The 12,823-nt window shown below is 56.7% G+C and overlaps 5 protein-coding genes across 5 annotated transcripts; 2 read left to right on the top strand and 3 right to left on the bottom strand.

Moving 5' to 3' along the window:
* Window positions 1–47: 47 nt before the first annotated feature.
* Window positions 48–2,842, top strand: GUITHDRAFT_114104 (hypothetical protein; the record flags this gene model as incomplete). The annotated part of the gene is made up of 11 exons (XM_005826777.1): window positions 48–116; window positions 169–252; window positions 456–489; window positions 628–710; window positions 751–1,464; window positions 1,508–1,741; window positions 2,015–2,076; window positions 2,120–2,164; window positions 2,208–2,301; window positions 2,595–2,668; window positions 2,719–2,842. The coding sequence occupies 11 exons, from the start codon at window positions 48–50 to the stop codon at window positions 2,840–2,842; spliced, it is 1,617 nt and encodes a 538-aa protein (XP_005826834.1).
* Window positions 2,843–3,081: 239 nt separating this feature from the next.
* On the bottom strand, window positions 3,082–4,434 carry GUITHDRAFT_88975 (hypothetical protein). The gene is made up of 8 exons (XM_005826778.1): window positions 4,248–4,434; window positions 4,127–4,204; window positions 3,995–4,081; window positions 3,789–3,935; window positions 3,657–3,741; window positions 3,334–3,494; window positions 3,241–3,288; window positions 3,082–3,191 (listed from the first exon to the last, which is right to left on the bottom strand). The coding sequence occupies exons 1-8, from the start codon at window positions 4,287–4,289 to the stop codon at window positions 3,150–3,152; spliced, it is 690 nt and encodes a 229-aa protein (XP_005826835.1). The 5' UTR covers window positions 4,290–4,434; the 3' UTR covers window positions 3,082–3,149.
* A 2,701-nt stretch (window positions 4,435–7,135) lies between these two features.
* Window positions 7,136–8,383, bottom strand: GUITHDRAFT_76103 (hypothetical protein; the record flags this gene model as incomplete). The annotated part of the gene is made up of 2 exons (XM_005826779.1): window positions 7,136–7,853; window positions 8,124–8,383. Coding segments are annotated over 2 exons (978 nt in total), but the record flags the coding sequence as incomplete, so codon positions are not given.
* A 204-nt stretch (window positions 8,384–8,587) lies between these two features.
* Window positions 8,588–9,714, bottom strand: GUITHDRAFT_76095 (hypothetical protein; the record flags this gene model as incomplete). The annotated part of the gene is made up of 3 exons (XM_005826780.1): window positions 8,588–8,651; window positions 8,707–9,236; window positions 9,289–9,714. Coding segments are annotated over 3 exons (1,020 nt in total), but the record flags the coding sequence as incomplete, so codon positions are not given.
* A 1,394-nt stretch (window positions 9,715–11,108) lies between these two features.
* On the top strand, window positions 11,109–12,557 carry GUITHDRAFT_154316 (2-C-methyl-D-erythritol 2,4-cyclodiphosphate synthase). Its single transcript, XM_005826781.1, has 9 exons — window positions 11,109–11,204; window positions 11,319–11,489; window positions 11,716–11,733; window positions 11,781–11,840; window positions 11,890–11,985; window positions 12,036–12,113; window positions 12,184–12,258; window positions 12,308–12,379; window positions 12,424–12,557. Exons 1-9 carry the CDS (start codon window positions 11,172–11,174, stop codon window positions 12,451–12,453), a joined length of 633 nt encoding a protein of 210 aa, XP_005826838.1. The 5' UTR covers window positions 11,109–11,171; the 3' UTR covers window positions 12,454–12,557.
* Window positions 12,558–12,823: the final 266 nt, after the last annotated feature.

Consider the following 12,823-nt stretch of genomic DNA (forward strand, 5'->3'; position numbering starts at 1 on the left):
CGGGAGGGTGACGGGGGACGGGGTCAGGGCTACGGGAGGCGCTGTCGATGCTGGAGCAGGAGATGACGGATCTACGCGCGGAGAGAGACGCGTTGGTAGAGCAGGCAGCCGCAGAGGTCAGGGCATCAGCAGGGGAGGAGGAGGAGGCATGACATGCCGGGGACGCAGGAGACAGCGACCAAGAGCCTCGAGGAGAGATACGAGGAGACAGCGCGTAGCGCCGAGGAGCTGAGAGCGAAGCTGGCTGAGCTGGTACGTACGAGGAGGCGGCGAGGGAGGACGGGAGCAGACCTGAGACCGGGCCCGGGGGGTCATAGGAGGGCGCCGGAGCGACCAAGGACGGTCGGGTGGAGGAGCTGGGGCGACTGGTAGAGGACCTCGAGGTAGGAGAGCGGGCCGGGCCGGGCCGGGCAGGACGGAGGGACGGAGGGAGGGGAGCTGACGGGCGCTTACAGGGGCAGCTTGCGGAGGCTTCAAGGAAGGAGACAGGTAGCCGCAGAAGGGAGGGGGGAGGGGAGGGACAGAGGCGCGGAGGAGGCGGGGAGGGGGGCAGGGAGGGAGGGGGATCAAGGAGGGGACACGGGCGAGACGCGGGCGGGGCGGGAGGGTGACGGGGGACGGGGTCAGGGCTACGGGAGGCGCTGTCGATGCTGGAGCAGGAGGTATCAGTTCTTTCGTTGGTTTGCTCGAATGCTGCAGATATAGCTCAGGTAAGGGATTGCGTTTTTATTTTTTTTTACGTTGTCACAGGCAGTCGACAAGTCGTTAGATGCGTTGCTGTCGCCGCTCTGTGTTGTCGAGGATTCTTTGCTCGCAGCCTCAACATGCGTCGATGAACTTCGTAGGCGGATGTCTTGTGCGCATGAAGCGAACCGAAGAGCGTCGGAGAGCTCTGCTGGGTTCCTCTCCTCTCTTTCTGTTGCGGTTGAAACCAGCGAACGAGCGGTCGAGGGTCTCGAGCTCTCACTCGCTGATTTCGTCACTCGCCAGCAGCACCTCGCGTCGCAGTCAAAGTCACGATCTCTCCAGCTGGACTCCTCCATCTGTAGTGTCGGCGCGACTGTCGAAGACATCGAGGGGATCCTTGCGCTATCAAAGGCAGCATGGCGGCACGTGCAAGAGAGTCTGTCGCACAAGTTGAGAATGTTGTTGAAGGAGGCGAAAACATGCGAAAGGATCGCAGGCGATGCTGGGGATCCAACGGTTTACAACGGACTTGTGAGAACCATCGACGAGCTGACCCGAACGAAGAAGATGGTGGAAGAAGAGCTGAAGGTGAGAAACAGTGAGCTGAACAAGCTCAAGAGACACGTCGAGAAGCTTAAGGAAAGCGACCGAGCGAGTGCAGCTCCTCCTCCTGCTGAAGCCAATCAAGAATGGCAGACTTTACAGCTCAAGCTCACGAAAGTAGAGCAGGAGAACCAGGAACTGAGTCGCCTGCTCGTGGACTTCGACTCGGAGCAGGTGCTTGCTGCCTCGCCTTGCTCGTCTGAACCGAAGACTGCAGCTGGCGATGAGAGATCATCTAGAGCAGCAGTCGAACACCTTCAAGAGCTTCTTGCTGTGCCTCCTCGACTTCCTCTCACCCGTCAGCTCCTGCACGCGCGAAGACATGCAGGAGAAGTTGGTGGACCTGCTCAAGTTCATAGACTTTGCTGAGGGTTCAGACTCGACCTCTGCTGAGGCCCTACAAGGTTCCGTCCTCGCTCTTGCTGCCCTTCGACCCGCGAGTGTCGACCAGGTGAGGGTCCCGTGAGGGTCTGGCGGGTGACCGACGAGCCTGGCAGAGAGAATCGACAGACGTCAAACGAGAACTCACAGAGATCGCCGCAGCTCTCGATCGCGCTCTCTCCCTCCACCACGAGTGGCTCTCCTCGCAGGCTTGCCTTCTGTGTGACAGCTTGTCGGAAGATCAGGGGCCATCCATCAACGCTGACTCGACCCTCCTCCGCACTCCTGAGACCTCAAGAGTGAAACGATCCTCCTCCACCCGCTCAGGCTGACAGTTGACCAGGACAAGCCCTGGCAGGTTGTGGGAGAGCTTGTCTCCGTCTCCAGTGCTTTCAAGCCTCCCAAGTGAGAGCGATAGGTCAAGCAGGTCGCTGATTGCTCGTCCCAGGGAGCTCATGACGCCTCCGACGCCCAAGAGCGACAGGGATGAGAGGTCGGCGGCAGCTTCTTCTTTCGCTTCTCACGTGCTGCCGCAGCCGGCGGAGCTCCACGCGACCCCTTCAGATCTTAAGCCCTCCGCCCAGCAGCCCCGACCATCTTGACAGTCCCACAGAAGACTCTCCAGGTCAGGTGAGCAGCAGCTGGGAATCGCACAAGGAAGGTGAGGAGGCAGCGAGACTCGCGTCGCCCGAGCCTTCAGCGAAGTCTCCTTGGACTCCCCAGACAGGCAGGAGAGGAAAACTTCCCCCGCTCCGAGTCACAGCCATCAGCGCCGTCAACCTTCGCACCCACTCTCAGCAAGTCTACTGCCGGATGCGACTGAACCGAGAAGTCAGAGTCTTATGCTCTCGCCCTCGCTCTGCTTCCCTCCTCCAGCTGCCCCTCCTCTCTCCCCCTCGCTTCCTCTTCTCACCATGTATCAGACTTGGCATACTGCCCTCGCAGCGGCGGACAAGGACCCCTACTGGAACGAGAGCCATGTCTTCCTGCCGGACAGGTGCGCCTCAGACACTGGGCTCTCGAGTCCGCGAGGTGACGGAGGAGCAGAGTGACGAGGGATCTACACGTAGCGCTGCTGTCGGAGCATCACGACATGCTCGGGCATGTGTCAGTCTCCCTCTGGGACGCCGGCCTGCAGGTGTCTTCCTCCCTTGCCTCCCGTATCAGCTGAAGAGGAGCAGGGCATGTGGGAGGAAGGAGCTAGCGCTCGCAAAGCGCTGGAGGTAATGAGCATGGATGGAGCGAGCGTGCGAGGCACAGGAGGCCGAGCAGGTACGGGAGAAGCATGCGAGGGTATGCTGACAGCGCTTCAAGTGCTTCTCCATCTCGACTTCTCTCTGGATCCGCATACGACTTAGAGTGGAGCAAAGCAGAAGCGAGAAATGAAGGGGAGCAAGAAAATCACAACTTGAGCAATTGACCATGTAAAACACAAGTTGAAATAGGTCACAAAGCTTAGCTTGCTTTGATCCTGACATCTACTTGCCTCCTACCGCCATCGTTCCTGATTCTTCTGCCGCCTGCTCTGAATGTCAACGAACAAGCTCGACCACTCCTCTTCCTCACGACCGGAATCTTAGTCAGCTTCGGGCCGGCACCATCCACAAAGAAGATGTCCTGAAGGGAAGGGTGAGCGGGGGAGGGCAGCGGGAGCGGAGGGACCTTGATGTCGATCTTGAACTCTTTGACGATGACAGACACGAGGTCGTCTTTCACGTCTCCCTGGATCTCAATCTCCTCCTTGTTATCGGCTGTCTCTGTCACTGCTGCTCCCGTCGAGAACTTCTTCTTGAAGATCTTGCACGCGTCCGGCAGCTTAATGCCTGCCGCCTCGTCAGCGAGGTCAAGCGCCTCCTCCTCCTGCGCTCCAAGCCCCCAGCCCTCATGCATCAGTCGCATCATCGACGCTCAGCATTTGATGGTTTCTTGAGACGATCATCGGGACTCGCAGGGGAAAGCGAGAGGGAGGGGAGCTAGAGCCTTACCGAAGAGCTCCAGGCCTCTCACTGTGCAAACGAACTTTCGCTTCTGACGCTGCTTGGAGGACAACCAAACCTCCTTAGCCGGCTCCTGCACAGCCGATCTCACCCCTCCCCTCTCTCCCTGCGCATCCCCACCTTCACTTTCTTTCCTCCAGGAAGCTCCTTCACTTTGGGCTCTGCTTCCTTCGCGTCTCCTCCACTTGCAGCAGCAGCTACACCCTCCTGCTCAGTCGAGTAGCCATACTTGGCTGCGAGCTCGGGTGCATTGGCGAGAAGCCATGCCTGTCAGACCTTGAGACCCCATCGAGCTTGCCGCACAGACGTCAGCACGCGACCCTCACCTTGCATTCCGGTGTCACTTCCCCGCTCTTTGGGCCCATCCATGCGCAGTACTCCGGGGGACATGAGCAGGCTCCGCAGTAGAGAACCTGAGGCGTCGGTGAGGCTTGACGGAGGGGACACCAAGTACTCACTTTGAGAGGGTACCTCGAGTCTAGGTTGGCGTCTTCCATCTTGCCAGCAACCTGAGCAACCTCCTCGTCCGAGCCATTCTGAGCCTGTCTCAGCCTCCTCGCTCATGCGCATGCCATCTACCTCTTCGTCGCTCGAGTCCTTCTTACGGACGCGTCGGGGCATCGCGAATGGGCGTGTGAGGGCCTAGGGACGAGCGAAGAAGAAGAGAAGTTGCGAGAGAAGAAGAGTCTTCTACAGGAGCGAGAGGGGAAGGAGAGGAGGGAGAGGAGGGAGAAGAGGGAGAGGAGGGAGAGGAGGGGTGGGGGGTGAAGGAGGAGGGGGCGGGAGGGAGGGAGGGGGTAGGAGGAGGAGGAGGAGGACAGAAGCGTGCCACGCTTTTTAGAGGTTTGAACTGACTTGAATCGAATGATTTTATCAAAAAAATCATACTGAATCGAATCAAACCGTCAAAATTTGCTAGCCTGGCATGGTGTCGCCCGTCGAAGCACCCCGATAGTCGGAGCCCAGCAGGGCGTCCGAGTCAGCTGGAGTCTAGTCAGGTCTGCCCGGTTAAGGGGAGGAGAACGTAGCCGTCGTCTCGCGAGGAGTAGAGGAAGACGAAGCCGGAGGAGCGAAGGTTGCCGAGCAACTGCGAGTGAGTGAGTGAGATCAGGGAGGGAGGGATCGGAGGCCCTCACCTCCTCCAGGTGTGCAAGCTCCTCTGAGTGTCTCCCGTGCTTCTGCCGGATGCTTCTGATCGCGTCTTGCCACTTGCTCGTCTGGCTCTGCTCGAAGACTTCGGCGAGGATGGCGAAGGGGATGGAGGCGCACGCGACGACCTCAGCAGAAGAGAGCCCGAGGACTTTAAGGACCGAGAGAATCTTCCGCTGAGCGGCTTCGCTGATCTTTCGCTTCATCGACTCTGACTTCTTGTCGTCGGTGAAGTGCATGGACAGACGCGCGGGCCCATGCTCGACCCCCGCGACTGAGAGTTGGGAGCGCTCCTGGAGCAAGTGAGAGAAGTCGCCGGACTCTGACTTCCTGATCTTCTCTCGCTCACTGCCTGCCTTGTCCCTCTCAGCCGGAGAGCTTGCTACCCCCGCGCTGCTCCTCTTGGTCGACCGAGGCGTGGAGGAGCTTGTTGGAGGATGCGAGTGATGGTCCAAGAGGAAGTCCAGAAGTTCGCTGACCCCCACGCAGCTCTTCTCCTCGGCCTTGGGCCCCTGACTACCTCGGCACCTCGTCACTCGCATCTTCATCTCCTTGGCCTTGCCGAAGTTGCTCTTGTCCCCCGACCTCTCCGACTCTATCACGACCATCCAGTCCATCTGCCTGCTCGCGCAGAAAGACTGCAGCTGCTCTGCGCTGAAGTCAGCATGCAGTGCTTGCGAGGCGATCCCGTTGTCCCACAGCTCGTTCATGAGGCGCAGCCGCTCGAAAGGACTCACCTGCTACCAGTCAGAAACTCCCTCTCCTCCTCTTCCTCCTCCCCCCGCTCTTCCACTCCTTCCCTCACCCTCTGTTCTCCCTTCACAACACACTCACCGATCCTCTGGATTGCACCAGCACGTTGCACAGAGGGTTCACGCTCTTATCGTGCGTGGGGTGAGTCATCCCGGTGCCGTCAGGCCGCCAGGAGATCTTCGAGCACCCGCACAGTCTGTCGAGCGAGACGCAGAACCCGACAGCGCCGTTGGGAGCAGAGGAGCTGCCAGCAGCATCTGCAGCCTGCGACCGCAGCGTCTCGTCGTATCGTCCGCCTGCCATCGAGTCACTTCCCTCGCTCCCACCCCCCTCCCTTCCGCACCACCTTCCCTCGCTCCCTTCCCCTCTCCCTTCCCTCGCTCCTCCCTTCCCTCGCTCCTCCCTTCCCCTACCTGCCGCGATGATCTGAAGCTTCTGCTTCATGAGCTTCACTCCGGCGTTGAACATGATCCCTCCCCGGTACCTGCCAGGCCGTCAGAGCCGCCGCACACTGAAGCTCGTCGACCTCTCGAGGTGCAGGGCAGGGTCGATGAAGAGGCGGATCTTGTCGATGTTGGGAGGGAGCATGGCGAGCAGGAGCTCAACCGTCATCTTAAGGTCCTTGATCGCCTTGGAGCCTTGCACAGACGAGGAGAGGAACTCATTCAGCACCTTCACCTGCGCCAGCAGCCCCTTGTCTTGTGCCTCCCACACCTTGTTCAGAACCTCCCAGATCCGCTCCACGCAGTCGAGGTTCTTGCACATGTGCAGCAGCTTCTTCCTCCCCGCCGCTCCTCGTTCCAGGATGCTGCTCTGCAGGATGGCGTGGTGTAGCTCTCGCCGTCTGTTGGCAGGCACTTGGGCCGCCTGCATCATGCCGTCGAGCACGTCCATGCAGGAGATGGTCACGATGTAGCTTCCTGGACCCTCCAGCGGAAACTCCGACAGGATCTCCAGCAGCACTCGCACACACTCTGCATCCTCGATGGCCCTCTGCTCGACCGTAGCAGAGGAGGAGCAGACGATGTCGAAGGCTGTCTCGAAGCCCTCGCGGATGGTGCCTTCCTGCCTCGCCCTGTACACGTTCCCGAAGCTAAAGCGGCGAAAGGCAGAGTGAGACGAGCGATGAGCAAGAAAGTAGAGGAAGGGAGCAGTCAAGTCGTACGGCAGGTAGAACTGTGCTCCTGCAGCATCCATGACATGGACAGCTCGATGCAAGGCGGAATGTCCAGCCTTAGGGATGAGGAGGGGAAGCCGCAGGTACTGTGCCGCGTGCTTGAGAAAAATCCTGCAGCTAACGATCAGCATGCAGAGGAGGAGGAGGAGGAGGAGGAGGAGGAGGAGGAGGAGGAGGAGGAGGAGGAGGAGGAGGAGGAGGAGGAGGCTATTACCTCGTGAGGTTGCTTAGCACCAGCGCAAAGTCAGAGCCTGAGTATTGGGAGAGAGCGTTCTTGGGGTCGTAGAAGAGAGCAGCAGCGCGGTCCTCGCGCTCGAACAGCGCTTCCATCAGCATCGCGTGGAAGTACGGTTTGCTCTGCACGTTGCTCAAGAACTGCGACAGGAGGTCAGGGAGGCAGGGAGGCAGCAGGGAGCACCTGGTGTAGCTCGCTCTCCAGCATAGTCCGAGGAAGCAGCTCGCTGTCCAGCACTTGCAGGGCCGTTGGACGAGTCGTCGGCTCAGCATTGATGAGCCAGCGGATGAGCTGACAGACGTTCCGCCTGTTGGCCTTGACCTGCTGGGCCTCAAAGCCCTGCGGAAATGACTCCAAGCGACGCAGACGGTCAATGCTGGTGATCCGCTCCATGGTAGTAGCGAAGGCAGACCACATCTCGAACAGAATGATGCCCAAGGCGTACACGTCTCTCTTGCTCTGGTCGGACACCGAAGACACACTATCCATCACCTCAGGAGCGAGGTACAACATCGTCCCGACGTTGGCAGACGTGTCGTCCCCCTCCAGTGAGCCTGAGGCCGCGCTCACAAGATTCTCATGCGCCTCCTCCCCATCCTCATGCTCTCCCTTGATCTGACTGAAACGCGCAAGGCCGAGGTCTCCTATCTTGATGTCTCCGCTGAAGTCGAGGAAGATGTTCTTGGGCTTCAGGTCGCGGTGTACGATCCCTTTTGAGTGGATGTAGGCGACGCCGGACACAATCTGCCTGAAGAGATTCCAGAGCCTCTCAGGGGCCTCATAGAGCCGCTCGTAGGCGATCACCTCCGACAGCGTCTTCTCGCAGTACTCCATCTGTATGTACAAGACCTGAACCTCCAGCAACTGCTTGCTCGAAGCAGGGCGAGGCGCTTGTGACTTGCTCGCGTTCTTCTCCTCCACAGCTTCGCTCTCTTCCAGACTCTCACTTTCTGTGTAGCCATCCGACCACGAAGCTTGTACCCCCTCGCGCGAGGCAGCAGCCCGTCCTTGTGCAGCATGCGCCCGGTCCCCTTGTAAGGACTTCAGCTTGATGTCAGCGAGGAACTGCGCGTCGAAGATTGAGTCTTCCACCAGGTCGGAACCTTGAGAGGAGGAGGATCGAGTGCTCGAGTCAGAGAACTCGCGGTCCTCTTCGATGCCGCATTCTCCTTGCCTGCTCTCGATCCATGCCTGGTAATACCTCACGATGCTCTGATGATGCAACCCCGACAGCGTCTTCACCTCCCGCAGCATCTTCCTGTTCAGAGTCTCGTTGGAAGAGTCCAGCTGGATCTTCTTAATCGCGTAGCACTGCCCATCCAATCGGTTCCGACACATCCAAACCTCCCCGAACCCGCCCTTCCCCAGCTGCTTCACTTCCTCGAATTCCTGCCTGTACCGCGACAGCGCGTGGGTTGCCAGCGATGAGATCGGATTCTGCACAGCATGCGCAGGGATGGGGAGCTCAGCCTTGCCGGCGGCCTCCTTTTGTGCATCGACCGTGAGCAGCTGCAAGTGATCGGCCTGGTGCGGGACGACCTGCAGAAGCTTCGCGTCCACTCTCAACGAGTTCCTCAGGTTGGAGCTGCTGAGACCTCCTACACTCAAGAACGAGTGCTTCTCCAGCTCTGCTGCAGAGGGTCTCTTGTTGGGATCGCGCACGAAGCAGCTGTAAAGACAGGCAAACGAGGAATCAGACGAGGAACTGGGAGGGGGAGGGTCACCTCAAGATGAAGTCCTGGCAGAGGTCCGTCAAGTCCGAGGGGATGTTGGGCGGGTCTTCATTCTTAACCACATTCCGCATCACAGCGATGTCTGTGCTGAAGGAGGAGAAGGGAATGTTGCCTGTCAACATCTCGAGGACTGAACACCCCACCGACCACACATCTGCAGCATAAGTGTAGCGACGACGAATCACTTCAGGAGCCATGTACCTAGAGGTTCCCCGCATGCTCTGAAGCATCTTGTTTGCGCTCATATCTTCAATCACATTCGGCAGCCATTTGGCTTCGCTGAAATCACTGATCTTCAACAGCCCGTTCATGCCAAGCAACAAGTTGGCCGGCTTGATGTCTCGATGGACGATGTGGTTCTCATGGAGGTAGCAGAGTCCTCCCACCAGCTGCTTTGCGAACAGTCGCACAACTTCTTCCTCGAGACAACCCATAATCCTCAACAATCCTGCGATGCTGCCCATGGGCATGTACTCCAAGAACACTCTGAAGACCAAGCTATCTGAATCCGCACCGAACACCTGCAATTAAGAGTTTCAAACTTTGAGAAGAGACGAAGAGGAGCAGAATCACCTTGACGATGTTTGGATGATCTAACTGACGATGGCAATCGATCTCTTGCATGATCTTTGCTATCTGCTCATCCCTGAGAGCTCCTTTCTTCAGCGTGAACTCCTTGATCGCAAACACAGTGCCCACTTTCAGCTTTCCCTCTGTGAAGTTGCTCTCTGCCATCGCTTTGTATACAACCCCGAATCGTCCAACTCCGATCACTTCTGGCACCAGAATGAATTCGCCAGATTCAGATCGTTGAGCTGTCTCGAACTTACGCCAACGGAAAGGTTTGGGGGGGTCGCCAGTGTCATCAGAAGAAGACTTGTGCTCTGAGCTGTCTTGCCTTTCAGAACTAGTCGCGCTCTCATCAGCACACCATTCATCTGCAGACTGCGCCTCTTCCTCTTCACTGCCACTCCACAGCTCTCCAGCCAAACGATTCATCTTCTTTGACTTGGTTTTCTTCTTGTAGAGCTCTTTTCGCTTTCGCATTTCCGCCTCTGCTTCTGCCATCATTCTGGATCTTTGCTGCTGCTTCATCTCCAGTGCCATTTGATCTTTTTCTCGTCTTGCCTTCTCTTCTTCCAATCTCTGAGCTTCTTTTTGCTGCCTCTCTTGCTCCAACATCTCATCGTGGATACTTCTCCTAGGGTCTATGTTGTGCTTTCTCAGGTACTCTTGCGCTGCCTGTGCTAGCTCGAACACCATTTCCCGCCCTATCAAACTCTTTGCGAGCTCTCGCAGCATCGCCTCAAGCTCCTGCACCTGCTCATCATCCATTCCTTTCCCGCGCGTGACCTGAAGGCGAAGAGAGTCCAATTCTTCGGGGTAGCGGGGGCCCAAGCCCACAAGCAGGTCTACTTCAGCGAAGCTTTTCTCCGGCTCATTTTCTGCTCGCACTCTGAGCTTGAACTTCCTGTAGTCACTCGCGTCCTCTCCTTCAACCTCCTCGTTGCCACCGTACTCAAATTCATCAGGGAAAATGGCTGCCAGGGATACAAGCTCAAGCCCTCTGGTCGTCTTATCAAGGCTGAACACTTTGCTGTCCGACATCGCTGAGATTGACTCAGGGCTGATGTTTGCTGTCTCGGATATTCAGTGAATGCACTCTCAGACTTGTACAAGCTTCAAGCAGCTTGCACCCGAACCCTGGCAGGGTCCTCGCTGCTAGCAGACATTGCAAGGACAGAGAGATCGGTGTACACCACTGCCTCGCTGCGCATCAACTGAAACCATCTCTTGGTAATCTCATGCCGACTTCCCCCAGAGAGTCCGTAAGCTTCAGGTGCGCACCAAACGAACCAGGCCTGTACATACACCCCATGCTTGACATCACCCTTGGCTTCGTGTCGGTGTCATCCGTTAGAGTGGATGTGGCAACTTTCTCTACTTCTCTCCTTGTCGTGACACTCTTCTCTTCTTCTCTCCTTCTCTTCTTCTCTCCTGCTCTCCTTCTCTCCTTCTCTTCTTCTCTTCTTCTCTTCTTCTCTGCTTCTCTGCTTCTCTGCTTCTCTGCTTCTCTGCTTCTCTGCTTCTCTTCTTCTCTTCTTCTCTTCTGCTCTTCTCTTCTTCTCTTCTTCTCTTCTTCTCTTCTTCTCTTCTTCTCTTCTTCTCTTCTTCTCTCCTTCACTCCACCTTCCCTGCTGATGACTACTAAATCTGCATAGAGTATCTACCCCCCCTTTCCTCCTAGAAAAGTACCCACCCTTATCTATGCCTCCACTGTTTTACTCAATATCCTCCATAGAAGTACCCTACCCCCTAGATGAGCCTTGGAGATTCTTCCCGACAGGGGTACAAGCATGGTAGATGGGGTGGTGTATGGGATACCTTGAGGCGGGGATCTGGTGGCCGCCATGTCCAGAAGGAGGATGGCGAAGATGATGATGGCGATGATGGCAATGGCAATGGTGGCGACCAGCGAAGGGTTTTCAGTGAGTCATCTTCCTTCTACCTAGCTCTGCTTCCCCATCCCAGCTGATTTTCTCCTCCTCCTCCTCATTCGTTCGTTTCTGCTTCCGTTTGGAGTAACTGTAGGGTTGTTCTAGCTGTGCCCTCTCCCGCTCTCGCTGGGATGGAAAGGAGGGAGAACCGCATCATCGTCTCGTGCTTCTGCTTCAAGATCTCATGGTCTGCGGATGGCCGAACCTGCTTTCAGGATTGGCCACGGGTTTGACATCCATCGTCTCGCTCCTCTGGAAGTTGCTGGGCAAGGATGTGTGAGTGATACTGATACAATCTCTATGACTGATACAACCGATACCACCTCTATGACTGATACAACCGATACCACCTCTATGACTGATACAATCGATACAACCTCTATGACTGATACAATCGATACAACCTCTATGACTGATACAACCGATACAACCTCTATGACTGATACAACCTCTATGACTGATACAACCGATACAACCTCTATGACTGATACAACCTTTGCAGGTGATCGGGGGTGTCAAAGTAAGTGCTTACTGTGCGACTTTTTGCAGCGCCTTATCGGCCATTAGGTGGAGAACTTTGAGCTGGGAACTGAAGCTCACTCAGACGGCGACGTGCTTTATCACAGCGTACACGTCGTTCGCCTCACACTCAAACGATTCACATGCTGAATGGAAGGTGACGGACGCCATCCTAGGAGCCTTGAGCCTCCCCGACATAGGTCAATTGTTCCCTGACACTGATCCCAAGTGGAAGGGGTGCGACTCCGAGAAGGTGCAGATTGCTGCTCAAGGTGATGGCGACCTTGTCTGACCAGCAAGCAGTTCTTGGCAGAAGCCTGGAAACTCATGGACGAAAGAGGATATCAAGTTTCAAACCTTGACGTCACCCTCATCCTTGAGGTCTCGACCTTGACTTCCTCGTCCTTGTCTGTCCCTTCACCTCAACTTACGCTACGTATGTTCCCCGCAGCGGCCGAAAGTATCTCCCATCAAATCTCGAATGGAAGACAACCTTTCTCGAGTCTTGAAAGCGGAGCTTGATGTGGTAGGACGAGGTCACGGCGATCCGAGCATGGCGTGATGATTCATCCTAGGTCAACGTGAAGGCCAGGACGCATGAGAAGGTCGATAGCATTGGTGAAGGCAGGGCCATGGCATGCCATGCGGTAAGTCTCAAATCGTCGGCAGTTGAAGATTGATCCTACCTCAGGTCATTCTGATGGAAAAGAAGGCCAAGTAGAACCACTTCTGACTCTGCGACTCGCATCTCTGAGCATAGATGAAGTAAGAGTCTCTTCAACATCCAGCAGACACACACGTAGCCTACTCTCAAACGGTCAGACAATATCCCAAAAACCTCACATCAACTTTCCAATGATCCCATCTCCAACACTTTTTTTCAACGCCAGATACTGAGCAGGGGCGTTCGATGTAAGTCTCACTGTCTCCGAATGGCCTCGCGAACTGGCGGGCCCGGCCCCGGGTAGCCTCCGGCGAGGCTGTCAGTGACTGAGACTAACTGAGCCCGGCGGTTTTTTTTATGGAACTTCGGAAGCTTCTCGAACAACCAGAACACCCCAAGTACCCCACTACCAGCATCCTCCCCCACC

Source organism: Guillardia theta (assembly GCF_000315625.1).
Source record: "Guillardia theta CCMP2712 unplaced genomic scaffold GUITHscaffold_72, whole genome shotgun sequence".
In the NCBI taxonomy this organism is placed as follows: Eukaryota; class Cryptophyceae; order Pyrenomonadales; family Geminigeraceae; genus Guillardia; species Guillardia theta.

What these genes read in the sequence shown, in the direction of transcription:
- GUITHDRAFT_88975 (XM_005826778.1), bottom strand. Translation starts at nt 4,289, where the DNA reads ATGCCCCGACGCGTCCGTAAGAAGGACTCGAGCGACGAAGAG. An exon ending in AGGACTCGAGCGACGAAGAG is followed by an intron (nt 4,205 to 4,247) that starts GTAGATGGCATG and finishes AGACAGGCTCAG; the next exon opens with AATGGCTCGGACGAGGAGGT. An exon ending in GAGAGGCCTGGAGCTCTTCG is followed by an intron (nt 3,495 to 3,656) that starts GTAAGGCTCTAG and finishes ACGAGGCGGCAG; the next exon opens with GCATTAAGCTGCCGGACGCG.
- GUITHDRAFT_154316 (XM_005826781.1), top strand. Translation starts at nt 11,172, where the DNA reads ATGGCAATGGTGGCGACCAGCGAAGGGTTTTCA. An exon ending in AGGGGTGCGACTCCGAGAAG is followed by an intron (nt 11,986 to 12,035) that starts GTGCAGATTGCT and finishes ACCAGCAAGCAG; the next exon opens with TTCTTGGCAGAAGCCTGGAA. An exon ending in TGAAAGCGGAGCTTGATGTG is followed by an intron (nt 12,259 to 12,307) that starts GTAGGACGAGGT and finishes GATTCATCCTAG; the next exon opens with GTCAACGTGAAGGCCAGGAC.